This window comes from Indicator indicator, chromosome 5, assembly GCF_027791375.1.
Source record: "Indicator indicator isolate 239-I01 chromosome 5, UM_Iind_1.1, whole genome shotgun sequence".
In the NCBI taxonomy this organism is placed as follows: Eukaryota; Metazoa; Chordata; class Aves; order Piciformes; family Indicatoridae; genus Indicator; species Indicator indicator.
This window is the reverse complement of record NC_072014.1, coordinates 38,735,559-38,753,467: the sequence shown is the minus strand read 5'-3', so window position 1 is coordinate 38,753,467 and position 17,909 is coordinate 38,735,559. Positions and strand designations below refer to the sequence as shown.

Below are 17,909 nucleotides of genomic sequence, written 5' to 3'. Positions count from 1 at the left end.
GAGTGACTGTTTAGAAAAGCCTGTGGGGATAGGATGAGGGACAATGGTTTGGAACTGGAGCAGGGGAGATTTAGGCTGGACAGTAGGAGGAAGTTCTTCACAATGAGCAGTAAAACTCTGGTACAGGTTGCCAAGACATGTGCTTGAAGCCCTGTTCCTAAAGACATTCAAAATCAGACTTTATGTGGCCTTGGACAGCTGAATGTAGTTGGAGAAGTCCCTGCTGACTGCATGAGGGTTGAACAAGATGACCTTTGAGGGTTCCTTCCAACCTGATGCAGTCTGTGAATCTGTGAACTGGAACCACGGTGTAAATGTCTACCTGCCTCAGAAGGAGATACTCTGCATGTAGAACAACCAGTGTCTTGTACTTACATCTTTACATTGCTCCAACTTCTTAATGGCTTCATACTCTTGAGTTATGGTCTGAGGGAAGTAGCATTTTGTCTTTTCCTCCTCATAATCTGCTTTGTAATTTTTCTAGGAATAAGAGCATCAGTCAGTGAGAAGCCCCAACTGAGCTTTCTCTGAAATGGAAGCATGATGGTGTAAACAACGTTTGCCACACTTACATCACTCTTCATAGCTTCCACTTGCATGCAGTGTGTGTGATGTGGGTCCTCAAAGCTGCCCAAATAGTGTCCCAAAATATTCTTTTGGTAGGAATCTTTATATTTAACCTGGAAAAAAAAATAAAGACAAGTTGATAAACCCAAGTAAATCAGGGAGGTCAGCACTGAACAGTACCACATGATTCAAATACACACATCACTGAAGTTCTTCATGGCATTGTCAATCTGGAACTTTGGGGTGTCACAGTAATTCATTCTGTTTCCTCTGGATTGCTCATAGGCTTCTTTGTACAATTTCTGTAAAAGAAAAATCACTTCAGGTCAGGCAGAATTCACTGCAACTCACAACACCTTCAATCCAACTAGAGTAAAACTGAAGTGATTCAAAGAAACGCTTTCCCAGAAGACTGAAAATCAGAGGGCATTTTTGTTCCAGTGATTATTTAAACCCTTTGCAGTGATCCTTGGGTTTGTAAAGGAAGATCTGACTAATGGGTTTGGAACTGAGAAATATGCAGCCTCTTTCCAGACAGATGAAAACAGCAAGTAGAGCCATGACAATGACTAACCAGAGCACTACATGAGTGTGTGAAAGTGCCACATCTCTTATCCTTATTGACACCAGCTGAACTTCCTTAAAGCAGGATGGGAAGAACTGCCACCTTGTGATCCATTTTCCACAGGAACTACACAATAATTAGCTACCCCCAAGCGTGCCACAGCTACTGCCGCATTCTGCGTGGAGAAATCTCTCTTCATCTACACAGTTCTGGGTGGTGGCATCTCATGACAGATATTGATCTGTGAAACTCAAGAGATCTAAAGGAGAAGCCTTGTGAAGAACTGAGTTTGGCTGAAAACCATCCTGCTGTACTTCAAGACCAGGCTGGATGAGGCCTTGAGCAACCTGGTCTAGTTGGAGGTGTCCCTGCCCATTGTGGGGGGGTTGGAACTAGATGATCTTGAGGGTTCCTTCCAACCCAACCCATTCTATAATACTTTGATAATACTTACATCACTCAGTATGTTTCCTGCAGCTTTAAATTGCCTCAGCATGGGGTTGTCTGTAGCAGGAAGCACATTATATCCTGCAATAGCTTTGTTCTTCTCATAGTCTGCTTTGTATTTTTTCTTTAAAAGAATGAAAATAAAAAGGGTGAGGATTTAAAGATCAGTATTAAAAGCCAAATGCTCCCTAACCTTTATCATCATGAGCTTCTCAGGAAGATTTCCTGGGTTTTAATTTAGGATTCATGGTGGCACTCAGATTGGAAATGTGAGTGGGGGAGGAGATGAGAAGCAGAGACACAAGATAAGCAAGAGCTAGTTAGTTATGTCCCCACTTCTAGGTCCCTCTCCAGACATAGTGATTTGTCAGATATTAGCTGACATCCCTGAATAGTCACATTCTTAAAATTAATGACCTAAGATTGCCTTTGTTGATGCAGGTACTAGTACAGAAATTCTGTACTTTGGACAAAAGATAGTCCAGCACAACGTTACTGAGATAAAAATATGAAAGCTCTTCCACATTCAAGCAGCTAAAATCTGTTTGGTTAAGAATATTGATTTGTTCCAACTGAAAAAAAATCAACCACACACCATCAAAAACAAACAACAAAGCAAATTCTACTTCACTGAAAGAAAAATCACTTGATGGGTACGATTGTGGAAGGTCATAAGGTGACATTCAAGGTCAAATTTGCTGGGACCCTGAGCAACCTGATCTAGTTGGAGATGTCTCTGCTCACTGCAGGAAGGTTGGACAAGATAATCTTTGAGGGTCCCTTCCAACCCAGTGCATTCTGTGATAAGCATGGCTAGGAGTTGTTAGAAGCTTCCTAGAGGAGAGGAAAGACTGAGGGAGCTGGGTTTGTTCAGCCATGAGAAGAGAAAGCTTAGGGAAGACCTTATTACCACAGACCAGTACATAAAGGGCTCCCAGGAGGATGGAGGCTCCCTTTTTACAAGGAGTCCCATGGAAAAGGCAAGGGGCAAGGGGCACAAGTTACTGCTGGGGAGATTCCCATTGGAATCCAGAAGAAAATGTTTCTCCATGAGAAAAAAAGGACATTGTATTCATCCTCCAAGGGAAACAGTGGATTCTCCTACACTGGGCAGTTTTAGGACTCAGCTTGACAGGGTGCTGGGCCATTTCATTTCAACTACACTATCACCTAGAAAGGTTGGACCAGATGATCCTTGGAGTCATTCTGTGATTCTGGGATAGATCTTTTGTGCGTAAGAAAACAGATTAGATACTTGATAAAACAGTTTCAGTACAAACTTGCCCAGGGAAGTGGTGGAGTCCCCAACCTTAGAGGTAACTAAGACTCATGTAGATGTCTTGCTTAGTGATATGGCTCAGCTGAGGACTTGTCAGTGTTAGGGAATGATTGGACTGGATGAACTTAAAGGTGTTTTCCAATCTAGGCAATTGTGTGAGGGCAGAACTCTCCTGAAGGTAGCCAACAGGCAGCACACTGGACACACCTTACTGATGTTCTCTGAAGCTCGCTTACTAGCTTCATATTCTGGAGTCTCAGTCTGCATAAAGTAGATTTGGTCTTTCATGTTTTCAAAGTCTTCCTGGTATTTTCTCTGTGAGGAAGACAGACAAACAGATAACAGCCTATCAAATGCAATTGCATCATAAATCAGACATCCACCAAGCAGCTTATTTAGTAAATTATTCCCCTGTACTCAGCACTGGTCAGCTTGCACCTCAGATTCAGGGTTCAGTTTTGGGCCCCTCACTCCAAGAAGGACACTGAGTGACTGAGGCAGGTCCAGAGAAGGGCAACAAAGCTGCTGAAGGATCTGGAAAACAGTCTGGTGAGGAGCAGCTGAGGGACCTGGGGTTGTTCAGCCTGGAGAAGAAGAGACTGGCCAGAGACCTCATTGCCCTCTACAACTCCCTGAAAAGAGGTTGGAGCTAGGTGGAGGTTTGGCTCTTCTCCCTAGTATCAGGTGATAGAATGAGAGGAAATGGCCTGAAATTGTGCCAGGGGAGATTTAGGTTGGACATGAGGAACAATTTTTTTCCTGCAAGAGTGGTCAGCCACTGGAAGAGGCTGCCCAGGGAGGTGGTGAAGTCACCAATCCCTGGAGGTGTTCAAGAAACCTGTGGCCATGGCACTCTGGGACATGGTTTAATGGCGGCGCTGGGTTGATGGTTGGACTCAGTGATCTTAGAGGGCTTCTCCAACCCAAGCAGTTCTAGGATTCTATGAAACAGGCAAAATCAGGCAGCACTTTCCACATTAACACAAACACAGGATGAAGATGTTAGAGATTTTCTGAAGAATTTGCTTACCATACTTAGATTTTCTGCATTCATTTTTGCAACTGCAACATCATAGCATGGAGTTTGGCTCCACTTGCCTCTGACATTGGTTTTATAGTCCTTGTGGTAAATAACCTAGAACAAAATCAAAGAATAAAATTCAGTCCCTAAGACATAAGTCCACGGATTTGGTTTCAAAGATCTTTAAGTTGCTACACGTTTTACAGAGGCAGGTAGTGACAGGATGAGGGGTATGTGGTGAAGGCACCATATGCTCAGAATTATGCCCCCAAATACTGTAAAACTTGTCCCAACATGTGTGGACAAGTTCCCTCTTCCACCATCCTCTCCAGAGTGGGGGACAAAGGCCCAGGTGCCAGCCAGAGGGCAAAACAACCCCAACCTGCCTTTTAAGGGGTAAACAAACACATGCACCCACTGCATGGGATGCTCCTGCTCCTTCCAAGCAAAGGCATAATTCTAGCTTCACGCTTTCTATAGGCTAAAGCAGGCTGTTGACAAGAGTGCCCATTGGCCAAATCCATCCTCTAGTTTGGTCTAGAGAGCAGAATGAGAGGGGATCTTCTCAATGCTCAGCAAGAACTAAAGGGCAGGGGAGAAGAAAATAGTGCCAGGCTCTTGTTAGCGGTGCCCAGAGAGAGTCCAGCAGAGGCTACAAAGATTCTGAGAGTTCTGGAGTAGTCCTTTGATGAGGAGAGGCTGTTTAGCCCAGAGAAGACTGATAAGGGAGTCTTCACCATGCTGAGCAATAAATTAAGATATGTTTTGTGAAAACTGAATCCAATGGCAAGAACAAAGTTTCACCTTTCCCCTAAGTCTTGCCAGTATTTTCTCTGAGCCACTTCAGGAAGAAGGGAACTGGCTTCCAGCACTGAAAGCCAGAGGGTTCTTCATATGAGCTCTGGTCTTTTCTTTTATTTTCCCTTCCTTTTTGCCTCACTAACTCCAAAAGTGCTATTTCTGCAGAAAGAAGAGCTCTGCACTCTACTCACATCACTCAGCTGCTTTGTCACTTTCTTGGCTTGTTCCACATCAGGTGGATCTGGCAGAGAAGTAAATTTCAATTTCCGTTCATCGTGCCCTTTTTTGTAGACAATCTGAAAACAGCAAAGAAGTCAACACTTAGAGGAATCCCCAACTGAAGCACCAGAGCACAGAACTCTGCTAACACTACCATGAATAAAAGTAGTTCTTTCCACAGCTACTGCAGTGTGAGCTCTTTCAATCCATGTATGCTGGAGGACTACTGAGAAGTCTCTTGGTAGGAGACAGAGGAAAAGATTCAGTTCCTTGGAAAAGTTTTCATGGATAGTACTCTGCTGCTCCTGATAAACATGGTCTAGTGAACTTCTGGACATCTAGGAAACTACTGTCTATCTAAATATCAGTAAATCACACAGCTTCATGAATGCCTGCCTTCTCTTCTCACTTCTACACAAGCCTATACTGATAGGACGAGGGTAAATGAGAAGAGCAGATATAGATTGGATATTAGGAACAAGTTCTGCACCATGAGGGTAGTGGAACACTGGAACAGGTTGCCTAGGGAGATAGTTGAGACCCCATCCCTGGAGATATTCAAGGTGAGGCTCAACAAGGTTTTGGGCAACCTGATCTAGGTGAGAATGTCCCCACTTACTGCAGAGGGGTTTGGGCTAGATGAGCCTTGGATGTCCTTTCCAACCCAGAATATTCTGTGATTCTATTTGACTCTAGAGAGACAGATTTGCAGAGTCACAACAGTAAAAACTGGGCTTAGGGCCAAGCCTGAGAGTTTCTCCAGGCATTTGGAGAGCTACTGGAGGTCTTCTTACTATCAGAGCCCATTGCTGTCTTTTGACCTTCTGTTGCATTGTGAAGCTTTTCTACCTACACAAAGTCCACCAAGAAGACCACCAAGTTACACTGTACAGCCACCCAACTGTCAACCCAGCTTTGATACTTACATCACTCAGAGACTTTTGAGCCTCTGCCACCCTTCTGAGCTCTGGACTGTCGTTGTAGGGATAGAACAATGTTTTGTCTCCTTCCCATTCTTCAGTATAGAGTTTCTAAACGATAGGGAAATGCCAGAATGCTCGTTATGAATTCATCTCTGATGTGGGATGACTCTTGCACTTCAGCTGCCCAGGCCTGTTATTTTTTTTCCCCCTCTTACCTTGCTGAACATTGCTGTGTTTTTTATTGCATTTACAAGCTCCGGAGCATCAGGGGGAAGCAGGTACTTGTCCTTATTCTCTTCCCAGTTCTGTTTATATAATACCTGGAAAGAAAGAGCAGCACATTTGTTACTCCATCACTAGAAAATATTGACTTCTGTGAACTAACTCCCTGCTACAAAGATTTTTCTCCCAAGGGAAAACTCCATAAACCAGTAACATTTAACATCAACTGAAAGCATTTAATATGGGAGGTGATTGTCCTCCTCTACCTCACTCTCATAAGACCCCACCTACAGTGCTGGGTCCAGCAATAGAGCCCCCAACACAAGGACACTGAACTGTTAGAACAGGTCCAGAGGAGGTCATGAAGATGAGCCAAGGGCTAGAGCACCTCTGCTGTGGGGACAAACTCAGAGAGCTGGGGTTGTTCAGTCTGGAGGAGAAAAAGCTTTAGGGAGACCTTAGAGAAGCCTTCCAGGATTCGAAGGGGCTACAGGAGAGCTGGAGAGGGACTTTTTACAGAGGCCTGTAGTGACATGATGAGGCTTCAAACTGGAAGAAGCTGGATTTTGATTAGATGTTAGGAAGAAATTCTTCCCCTTGAGGGTGGTGAGGCACTGGAACAGGTTGCCCAGGGAAGTTGTGGAAGTTCTCCAGTCCTGGAAGTGTTCAAAGCCAGGGCCTTGAGCAAGCTGGTCTAGTAGGAGGTGTCCCTGCCCATGGCACAGGATTGGAACTAGATGATCTTGAAGGTCCCTTCCATCCTAAACCATTCTATATTTATACTCACCTTACTAACTCCTCTGCTCTCTCTCCCTGTGCTTCTAAACTATTCTACAGACACAGCTTTAGTTTGCTGAGCTCAAACCTTTATTCATACCAGCAACATCATAATCCACTAACATTCCCAACCCTGCCAGAAAGTCAGAGCTCTCTCTCACCTTGCTCACTTGCTGTGACACCTTCTTTGCATGTTCTATGTCCTTGGCCTTCTCATCAACGTGGCAGATAGTTCTGGCAGCTTCCCCAGCCATGCGGTATTTAACCTACACCAGGCACCCAAAAAGTACATTCATTTTTACAGCAAAACCTGACAGTTTGGCATTTAAAAGCAGAATAGCAACTTCTTGACACAGCAAACACCCAGAACCTGAATTCAATAAAGTATTTAGGACTAGTTGTTCCTCAGAGATGGATCCTATGGAAACCAACTTTTTGTGAAAGAAATGAGAAAGAAATGCAGCTTGGAGACAGATTCAAGAGCTGTGAGTCCAAGGTGGAGGTAGTGTCCTTCTGTAATCACAATTCTTCCGCAGAGTACTTCCACGCTGTATAAGGAGATGGAGAGATCCCCATGCTGTGTGGTACATCTGCACTGCACAGCCCATTACCATATAAACACCAGCTGTAGTGTCAAACCATGACCACCACAGTCTGCAAAACAGGTCTGGTGAGGAGTAACTGAGGGACCTGGGGTTGTTCAGCCTGGAGAAAAGGAGGCTGAGGAAGGCCCTGATCTCTGTAACTCCCTGAAAGGAATTTGGAGTGACATGGGGTCGGTATCCTCTGGCTCGTAACAAGTGACAGACTGACAGGGAATGGCCTCAGGTATCGCTGGAGGAGGTTTGGGTTGGATGTTAGAGGAAACTTCTTCCTTGAAAAGGCTCTCAAACACTGGAACAGGCTTCTCAGGGAGGTGGTTGAATCCCTGGAGGTGTTTAAAAGATGCAGAGATGTGATGCCTTAGCACCAGACTTGGTAGAGTTAGATAACAGTTGGACTTTATGATCTTAAAGGTCTTTTACACCCAGTATGATTCTATTCTACCCCATTGTGCCCAGCAGCTTGGGCACAAAATCACCCTGATGCAGTGATACCACTCCCAGCTTGACAGCAGGTTCAGGCAGCATTAGCACATGGATTGCTGCATCATGTTCCTCAAAGTATCTTAAGTCAGGAGTGCAGCAGAATTTAACACACATTCTTCTGAACACTGGTTAGCTCCAACATGGATCTGCTGGAGTGGGTCCAGCGGAGGGCTACAAAGGTGTTCAGAGGGCTAAAGCACCTCTCCTATAAGGACAGGTTGAAAGAATTTGGGCTGTTCAGCCTGGAGAAGAGAAGGCTCTGGGGTGACCTTATAGCTGCATCTCAGTATCTGAAAGGGCCCTGCAAGAAGGCTGAGGAAGGACTGTTCAGAAGGTCTGTGGTGATAGAATGAAGGGCAATGGTTTGACATTGGAGCAGGGGAGATTTAGGGTGGACATTAGGAGGAAGTTCTTCATGATGAGAGTGGTGAAATACCAGAACAGGTTGCCCAGAGATGTGATGGAGGCCCCATCCCTGGAGACATTCAAGGTCAAACTTGACAGGGCCCTGGGCAACCTGAATTAGTTGGAGGTGTCCCTGCTGACTGCAGGGAGGTTGGACACGGTAATCTTTGAGGGTCCCTTCCAACCCAATGCAATCTCTGAATCATCTCCCGTGCCTGTAACTCCTGATCAGGAACTGTCAAGCCTCTTTAGGCATAATGAAGCAGTGCTGTGAGTCAGCTAGAAAGGACCCCATCACATCTACCTTCCTGAGAGGTCTCAATTCCAGCTGACAAGACAGAACTCAAAAGTCATGCTCTGTGTCCCTCACTCTTGTTCCTGCCAAACTTCCTGATTGCCTTAGCACCATACACATCACCCCAAAATGAGCACTTCACCTCTAACATTTCAAACTGTGACTCAATTTGCTGCTTTACCACTCAGCAAAGATTTGGTTGTTTTTTTTTTTTTGCCTTCTGACCCTTGTTGCCTACCTCACTGAGCTGCTCTTGCACTTTCTTGATTCTCCGGATTTCTGGGGTATCAATTGTGGAAGCATATGGTTTGCCTTTTTCTTTTATGAACTTTTCTTTGTACTTGTTCTGGAAGAAAACAGTGACAGAGATAATTAAAATGTATCCACAGAAATGAATGTAGCAATTGTTGACTTATTTATCTGGATAGTAGAGGAGTTTGGGGCAGATACTGGAATAATAGAAATTGGCATCACTATATTGTATTTACAGGGTTCTGCTTATTTCAACCAACTGATTTTCTTCCATCTGACAGAGTAGAAAACATCCATTTTTTGCAAGGGCTTGTGCTGATAGGGGAGAGAGAACGGACTGAAGCTCAAAGAGTGCAGTTGTAGACTAGATACTAGGGAGAAATTCTTTGCAGTGAGACATTGGAACAGGTTGCACAGGGAGGTTGTGGATGCCCCCTCCCTGGAGGTGTTTAATGCCCTGAGCAACCTGGTCTAGTGGAAGGAGTCCCTGCCCATGGCAAGGGGGTTGGAAGTGGATGGCCTTTAGGATCCCTTCCAACCCAAACCATTCTAGCAACGAATCTATGAACCTTTAGCCTGCTTTAGGTCACTTCCAACTGATTATATTCTCCTTAGGAGCTTGATATTGATAAACTCACACTTATTTGGTTTAATGACCAAAGATAAGGAAAACATGGGTGAGGGTAGCACTCTTAGACCTATGATCTCACATTAACCTTAAAAAGTGAATGCTAGTGGGTAACAAACATTAGAATGTAGGAAAGAGCCTCTGAGCAGAGTGGGTTTCCTCTTTCCACAACATCCTATAGTATTGGTTCACTGGACTTTGCTATCCAATGTCAGGAATTTAGGTGGGTGCTTGTTCCTCTATACTGTACACAAGGATTGTTCTTGAGTATGCATGGAGGGATGGAGAAATACACTATCAGAAATAATACTGAGGTTTGCTGTTTAAGAAATATTAGTCTATGTTATCATCCTGGGTTCAGCTTTGGGCCCCTCATTACAAGAAGGACATTAAGGAGCTGGAGCATGTCCAGAGAAGGGCAACAAAGCTGGGGAAGGGTCTGGAGAACAGGACTGGTGAGGAGCAGCTGAGGGAACTGGGGGTGTTTAATGTCGAGAAGAGGAGACTGAGAGGAGATCTCATTGCTCTCTACAACTCCCTGAAAGGAGGTTGGAGCCAGGTTGGGGGCTTGGTCTCTTCTCCCTAGTATCAGGTGACAGAAGGAGAGGAAATGGCCTGAAATTGTGCCAGGGGAGGTTTAGGTTGGAGATTAGGATCAATTTTGCTGCTGCAGGAGTTGTCAGGCATTGGAACAGGCTGCCCAGGGAGGTGGAGTCACCATTCCTGGAGGTGTTCAAGAAATGCGTGTGCACGGCACTTTGGGACATGGTTTAAAGGCCATGGTGATGTTGGGTTAGTGGCTGATGATCTTGGAGGTCTTTTCCAATCCAAACAATTCTCTGATTCTATGATCCTTCACTCTAATATTGAAGGCAGTGCAGGAGTCCTATTACCTGACATCTCTGACAGCACTCAGCCATCTGCCTCAAAGCACTTTTTGTGCCTCATGCACTTCAGCAGGAAACAGGCAAGCAAGGGGCTAATTAAAAGAAGGAAACTTCCTTACTTCAGGCAAGTAATAATAATAATGCACAAGACAAAATTAAATATAGGAGATGAAACAGCAGCATGAAGGTACCCATTAAATACTTGTAAAGTTGGTGTTCCTCAAGAAGGACTTTACCTCACTGAACAGGTCCTTCATTTTCTTGCTGTGTTCCAGGTAAGGGGTCAAAAACTTGGACACGTCCACTTTTGTCCGTATTGTCTTCTTTCTGACTGGAGCTGCTGTATCTTCAGCAGCAGCAGCAGGTTTTTCAGGCTCAGCTGTGTAGGTGGTTGTTTTGGGACCTGTGAAGTCTGTGCTAATAGTCTCAGTGATCTCAGTGACCACCTGGGAATAAAGAAGAAAAGAATTACTTGGTTTATAAATATAAATCATCCAGTGAGCAATTTTCACCTCCCCTATCTAGTCAAAGGATGCTCAGGGCTTATCCAGGAACCACCTGCCAGACCAAAAATCAGTGACAATTTTCCTATTGGGATCACCCAACCTAAAACCCTCCCCCAAGGAATGAAGTGAATGGCTGATATCAAACTGTTTACAAAGGCCTGCAGTGATAGGATGAGCGGCAATGGCTTCAAATTAGAGAAGAGCAGATTTAGATTGGGTGTTAGGAACAAGTTCTGCACCATGAGGGTGGTGGAACACTGGAACAGGTTGCCCAGGGAGGTGGTTGGGGCCCTATCCTTGGAGATACTCAAAGGGGGGCTCAACAGGGCTCTGGGCAGCCTGATCTAGTTGAGGATATCCCTGCTTCCTGCAGAGGGGTTTGGACTGGATGACCTTTGGAGGTCCCTTCCAACCCAGACCATTCTGTGATTCTGTGATAATTATTCAGAAGGCTCCTGTGGCCTCTTTTCTCACTGGAAACTGGGGAGTTCTCAGGTGGGACCACTGGCAACTACAACCAAGTATAGAAATGTTCTCAGTGCCCAATTTGTGTTGAAGACACAGAACCAGGGCTTCTAAAGATGCCACTGAAAGTTGTGAAGGCAGGTCAAAGGTGGTTACTGTTATACAAAAAGATTATTTTTCTCTTGCAAAAGAAAAGGCCTGGACACAAGAGACAGCCCAGACACACAATGCACAAATGAACAAATACCTAAAAATCACCTTTTCTACTGAACTGCATTTTCTTATGACCAGACCACAGTCATGGCAGAGACATAGCTGTGATGCTTCAATAATCAGTCATTCAAGCATCCATTAAATCATTTACCTACTTGTTTATCAACATATACTGATAGTCTGAGCCAGAGCAGAACCAATTCTGGTCAAGACTGTGACTTCCCAGCTCAGGCTCTGCTCAGTGAGGCACTTGCTGAAGTTCAGGGCAGGGTGGCACAGCCAGGGGCTGCTTCTAGCAGGGAGAAGCTGATGGGGAGAGGTCCTGCCAAGGGCTGGCTGCAGAAAGGCTCTGCCTGAGCCTTGCTCCTCTGCACACCAAGGGCACTGCCACAGCTTGTGCCACAGCTTGGGGGGCAGCAAGGCAGAGGTGGCAGCTGTGGGGAGAAGCAGCCAGGACAGGGGAGCCTCAAGTGCCCAACAAGGGATTGCAGCCCATGGAGGGCATCTTCTGGAGCAAGCTGAGGGATGCCCAGGGCCAAGCCTCTTCTTGCCTGGCTGGTGTCCCAGCAGGACTCTGTCCCTTCTGCCTTCCATCCCCATCCCTGTGTTCCTGAATGCAGTTCCAGAATCCAGCTCCTGAATCCATTTCCCATCTGCTGCTGGGTCCAGGCTGGGACTTGCCCAGTGCCTGCCCCCAGCATCAGTGGTGCCAATGGTGCCAGCATTGCCATCAGGGGTTGGGTTCCATGTTGGTTTGTGTCTCTTTGTCTCTCTTCCATGGCATTGTTCTTCTTTCCATCCCAGCTGGTTGAGTTTCTTTCCCAGCCCATCAGCCTCTCTCCCTTCTTCCCTTTGGGAAGGCAGAGAGCTTCCTGGAGAGCCTCTGGCACTCCTCTGGCAGCCAGCCCAGCCCTGACCTTTGTGCTCTAATCTGCTTTTGTACTAAGAATTGGATTGCTGACAATGTGTTACTTCAGTAATCTTCCTGCCTGTGTTTCTTTTTATTCATGTAACCTCTTTCTGTCAGCTCCTGTGCACATAGCTGCTGGCCAGGCATGAAGACTGGCAGCATGGCACAGGGCAGGACAGAAATTAGTACAGTGCTCTTCTGAGTGTGGCCAGCAGGTCAAGGGAGGTGATTCTCGCCCTCTACTCCGCTCTGGTGAGACCCCACCTGGAGTACTGTGTCCAGCCCCTATTACAAGAGGGATCTGGAGGTGCTGGAAGGTGTCCAGAGAAGGGCCATGAGGATGAGCAGAGGGCTGGAGCTGCTCTCCTATGAGGACAGACTGAGAGAGTTGGGGCTGTTCAGTCTGGAGAAGAGAAGGCTCTGAGGAGACCTTCTTGTGGCCTTCCAATATCTGAAGGGGGACTAACAAGAAAGCTGGGGAGGGACTTTTTAGGCTGTCAGGTAGTAATAGGGCTGGGGTGAATGGAACAAAGCTGGAAGTGGGGAGATTCAGACTGGACATGAGGAAGAAGTTCTTCCCCATGAGAGTGGTGAGAGCCTGGAATGGGTTGTCCAGGGAGGTGGTTGAGGCCCCATCCCTGGAGGTGTTTAAGGCCAGGCTGGATGAGGCTCTGGCCAGCCTGCTCTAGTGTGAGGTGTCCCTGCCCATCGCAGGGGGGTTGGAACTGGATGATCCTTGTGGTCCCTTCCAACCCTGACTGATTCTATGATTCTATGATGGACACATCCATGGCTCCATCCAATGGAAATCAAAGAGTGGCAGACAGGATACTCAAGAAAAAGCCAGGATTCCTCCAGATCATTCCGTAACAGGATCTTGCAAGAGGAAATACAGCATTAAGAATCAAGTGTTGGTTGATGTTTGTGTGTTTTATATGAAAAACTAGACCTCAGAACACAAAAGGTCACTGATTGAGCATTATGCATCAATTACATGCAGGCACACACCACATGCAACATGACAGGGACTTTTACCTCATGGGGTTCACCTTCTTCAATAACTGTCTCTTCAATGTAGTACTATTAAAAAAAAAAAATCATTGTTAGCTCAGATCATGGAGAAGAGCAAATTGTATCTTCTGGTAAGCCTTGGAGAAACAGGGCTGTAGTTCATCAGCTCCTACATAGCCACATTGGCATCCTCAGTAATTCTGAGCACCTGCTCAGTTTTTGCATTAATGATTGGATTTTTGCCATATATTCCTCAAATAATCACACCCCCAAGTAATTAATGCAGGATCATTATCAAGTTTTACCCACAAGAGTAAAGACAATGATGCCCACTCTAAAAGAAAGAAGAAGCATTCCAAACCCCAGCATTTTCCAAGTGTTTGGCACAGTGAGAGCACTGCAGTAAGTTCCTCTCTCTAAGGCTGCACTTAGAGTTCTTCCTAGCTACAGATCCTTGAAGGACACCAATCATTACTTGCTGCCAGCTAGACTGTGTACTACTGAGCACCACTCCAAGCTCAGCAGCCTAGTCAATTTGCCACCCATGTTTTTTGTCCACTTTTCCATCCCACATCTCATAACTTTGGTGATAAGAAGACTGTGGGAGACTACTTCAGAAGTCATCCTAAAGTAGCCAAGGTCTCCAACATTCACTGGTACCATCTGCAACATTGACTGGCCTCCCTTTGTCCATAGCAGCAGTCAGCTCATAAAAAGCTGTTTAGACAAAACCCCAACATACCACAGGTTGTCCAGGGAGGTTGTGGATGCCTCCTCCCTGGAGCTGTTCAAGGTTGGATGAGGCTTTGAGCAACCTGAACTTAGTGGAAGGTGTCCCTGCCCATGGCAGGGGTTTGGAAGTGAATGATCTTTGAGCTCCCTTTCCACCCAAACCATTCTGTGAATCTATGAACCATTCCAGCAGCAACAAACAAACATTGACCAAAAAATAAAGGTACATTTTGTTACAGAGAGCACACAAAGCTCAGGAAGCACAATTGCATGGCAATAGGGAATGCAATGAAGGCCTGCTGTGTTTGTAACTGGTGTGTAAAGGACTTTCTGAACAGTAACACTTATCTCCCAAACCACCTTTAACTCATTCAACTGGCAAGATGTTCTCTCATTCACTATTTGAAATTTATGAAGCCAGTCAAGGCTCAGTGCTGTCACACTGTCTGAAATCAACAGTCCATTGAATGTAGTGCAGAGATAAAGAGCTGGGAGATGTCCACATTTGTACTAGATTCTCCTTTTCCTCAAACAGCAAGTCTAGGGAAGTTCTCCTCCCCCTCCACACTGCCCTGGTGAGACCACACCTGGAATACTGTGTCCAGCTTTGGGCTCCTCAGTTTGAGAGAGACAGAGATCTGCAGGAGAGAGTCCAAAAGAGAGCTACAAGGATGATGGGAGGACTTGAACATCTTTCCTATGAAGAAAGATTGAGGACCTGGGGCTGTTTAGTCTGGAGAAGAGAAGGGTAAGGGGGAAATCTTATTAATATCTATCAATATCTGAGGGGTAGGTATCAAAATGAAGGGTCCAGGCTCTTTTTGGTGGTAACAAGACAAGGAACAACAGGTACTAGCTGAAACACAAGATTCCACCTCAGCATGAGGGGAATCTTCTTCACTGTGAGGGTGCTGGAGCCCTAGAACATGCTGCCCAGAGAGGTGGTAGAGTCTCCTTTTCTGGAAACTTTCGAGATCTGTCTGGGTGCGTTCCTGTGTGACCTGCCCTAGGTGGTCCTGCTGTGGCAGGAGGGGTTGGACTGGATGATCTCTGGTGGTCCCTTCCAACCCCTACCATTCTGTGATTCTGTGAAAACACTGAGCAATTGGTTATAATCATTTATGTGTTTCATAACACAATTTCATTTCAGAATAGAAATAAAGCAACAGGTAAGACAACACTATTACTCTTACCTGTTCCAGTAACAAACTCATTCCAATAGAACTCACTCATAACATCAAGTTGTAGGTTCTCCAGTTCCCAGAGATTTTTTTAAAACAGATTGCTAGGACTAAACTGTGAGGCATAGAACTGTGAATTTAAATGCCCCATCAACAGATCAATCCCTGATGCAGCTCCATGGATATCTACAGTTTTAAATCTAGCTTCATCTCTGCAACTTTCAAGGTTAAATTGGTTAGTGATAACTGGGTGCCACCAAACTGCTGCATTTCTGCACTGCAGTGGGCACAGAGGGGAGGCTAGAAAGTGGCTTCCAAAGTCATCCTCTCTAGCATGGATTGGATGACAGAGGGCAAGCCAGGAGGGAAAAGAGATGGCCCTCTGCATCTATAATTATGCAGAAGAGTAATCAGAAAGCCTTGCAACAGGAGTGTGGAATGGTAACAATCCTTATTTAAGCAGAGAAACTATGACAGGAACCAGAGAGACTTTGCTCCACTGAGAGCAATTTTGTTGTTGTTGCTGTTTTTTATTGATTAAACCATTTAACAGGCATCTAACAGCACCCTGATTTTCAGAGAGCAAACAGCAAGCAACCATCAGTGCTGATGAGCAACATCTCATTAAAGCAATTAATAAATTTCATCCACAAGGCAGGAAACATATTTCTACACTCAGACTTTCTTCTTACCTCCACAACCTCCTCATATTCTTCTTCCTCCATTTTGAGGGTATTCTTCTGTCTCTCCCCTACTCACTGGTCAAGCAGCAAATGAATAAGACAATATTAGCCCAAGAATGAAAGGACTGTGAAAAGCTATTATTCAGGTTCATAAAGCACCTGGGGCCATGGTTAGCAACTAATCAGATTATTCCAACCTTGTTGGCTAATTAGGGAAAGAACTTGAACCCCAGAAAGTTGTTTGGGTCTGGCATTATTTTGACCATTATGGGAAAGCATTGGGTTAAGTTTCAAACATGCTGATATGAACCACAATCTAGGACAATATTCTAATAGTTGTGACATCAATACTGGAATTAAAAACAAACAAAAGAAGCCAAACAACTCCAAAACCAGAGGAAGAGATTTCTTGAAGTCTGATTATTATTTCTTTTTCATCACAATAAGATGACAGGAAGAATATTTTCATTTGTTTGCAACTTTTCTCCATTATTTCCTTACATTACTTAAGCTCCTGTTTGAATGGGAGCTTTCTCTCTGTCTTCTATGTTCATTTATAGATAAAGACATATGCAGGAAAAGATTGCAAGTGTTTGGGTTTCAGTGACCTTAGGTTAATGAAGCAATTTGTGTTTTCCCAGCATTAGCTTATACAGATGTTCTGTGAGGGTTTGGTTTTGGTTTTTTTTTTAGCTCTTATGGCTTCCTATTTCTTCAGACCTAAAAAAAGATGAAAATCCATACAGCTGGCTGACTTACAAAGTACAAATTGCTATCAAAACCTTTAAACAAATTAATTAATGCAATGATTTTGCTGTGAGGCAAAGGTACAATTTTCCACCAGAGACTGCAGCCCTGTTTCTAATGTTGGTAGGGGATGAGGCTTTGGAACAGCTGTTCCTGAGTCCAAAGATATTTGCCATGAAAACCAATACTATCAAATGACAGGGGTGGTTTTGTTTAGCTGGCTAAGCTGCAATTCCTTCTGAGGCAAGTGGAGTCTAGTACTGCAGGTTAAATATAGGGACATGGAATACTGTCCCTTCTTAGTTCCAATGTGTTGAGAGAAATTACCCCCTCCCCCCCCAAAAAAAAAATTAATCAATTGGTTAACCCAGAATGTTAATCACTACAATAACTCCCATTAATAAGCAGCATCTTGTGTGGAAAAAGTAGGCCAAAGGTTATGAATAAAAATCAAGAAGCAGAGATTGAATACAAGGATACAATCTCTACCAGCTGCCCCTATTATAACTTTCAATTATGCTCCCAAAAGTGAATTCCAGGTTCTTTTACTGGAATTTGCAACCGGTCATCCTGACAGAAAAACCTGACTTCTACTCCCTAAATCCTACAGGATCAGGAAACAGCTCAAGACCCCATTCTAAGGAAAAGAAGTGAAATGGGATGTAAATGTTCTTACCAGCAACATCCAGTAAATATCCTTAGGAGCAAAGCCTCTCCAGCCTTCCCTCCTGAGCAGCACCAGGCGAGAACAAGCTTGGTGTATCAGCTCCTAATTACTCATGTGGCTAGCACAGCCAATCTGGCTCCAGCCTGCTCGAGTTTCAGCCCAAAATATACTTGGTGACCCCACAGGAGGCCACCTGTTCTCAGCAACATGAAGGAGAAGGGAGCTGGGTGCTTCTGTGCTCCCAAGGAAAGCCAAAACACAGCAGAGCTTGACTGAACTCCACCAGGTCCCAGCTGAAATGGATCCCTAGGCAAATCAGAGGGAGCCCCAGAATGGAAAACAAGGGACATTTTCTTCATTCACAGGTGGGAATCACAGAATGGTAGGGGTTGGAAGGGACCTCTGAAGATCATCAAGT

General features: G+C 45.0%; 1 protein-coding gene across 1 annotated transcript in view; it reads right to left on the bottom strand.

Moving 5' to 3' along the window:
• NEB (nebulin) overlaps positions 1–17,572 on the bottom strand; it is a 149,868-nt gene extending 132,296 nt beyond the window's left edge. Inside the window, exons 1-15 of the mRNA XM_054380962.1 lie at positions 17,501–17,572; positions 16,087–16,152; positions 13,506–13,550; positions 10,613–10,822; positions 8,848–8,955; positions 6,983–7,087; positions 6,038–6,142; positions 5,826–5,930; positions 4,872–4,976; positions 3,889–3,993; positions 3,066–3,173; positions 1,587–1,703; positions 768–869; positions 573–680; positions 376–480 (exon numbers count right to left, since the gene is read on the bottom strand). Of these exons, the coding sequence (XP_054236937.1) occupies positions 376–480; positions 573–680; positions 768–869; positions 1,587–1,703; positions 3,066–3,173; positions 3,889–3,993; positions 4,872–4,976; positions 5,826–5,930; positions 6,038–6,142; positions 6,983–7,087; positions 8,848–8,955; positions 10,613–10,822; positions 13,506–13,550; positions 16,087–16,119 (1,461 nt within the window). The 5' untranslated portion in view covers positions 16,120–16,152; positions 17,501–17,572. The remainder of the gene's footprint in view (positions 1–375; positions 481–572; positions 681–767; positions 870–1,586; positions 1,704–3,065; positions 3,174–3,888; positions 3,994–4,871; positions 4,977–5,825; positions 5,931–6,037; positions 6,143–6,982; positions 7,088–8,847; positions 8,956–10,612; positions 10,823–13,505; positions 13,551–16,086; positions 16,153–17,500) is intronic.
• Positions 17,573–17,909: the final 337 nt, after the last annotated feature.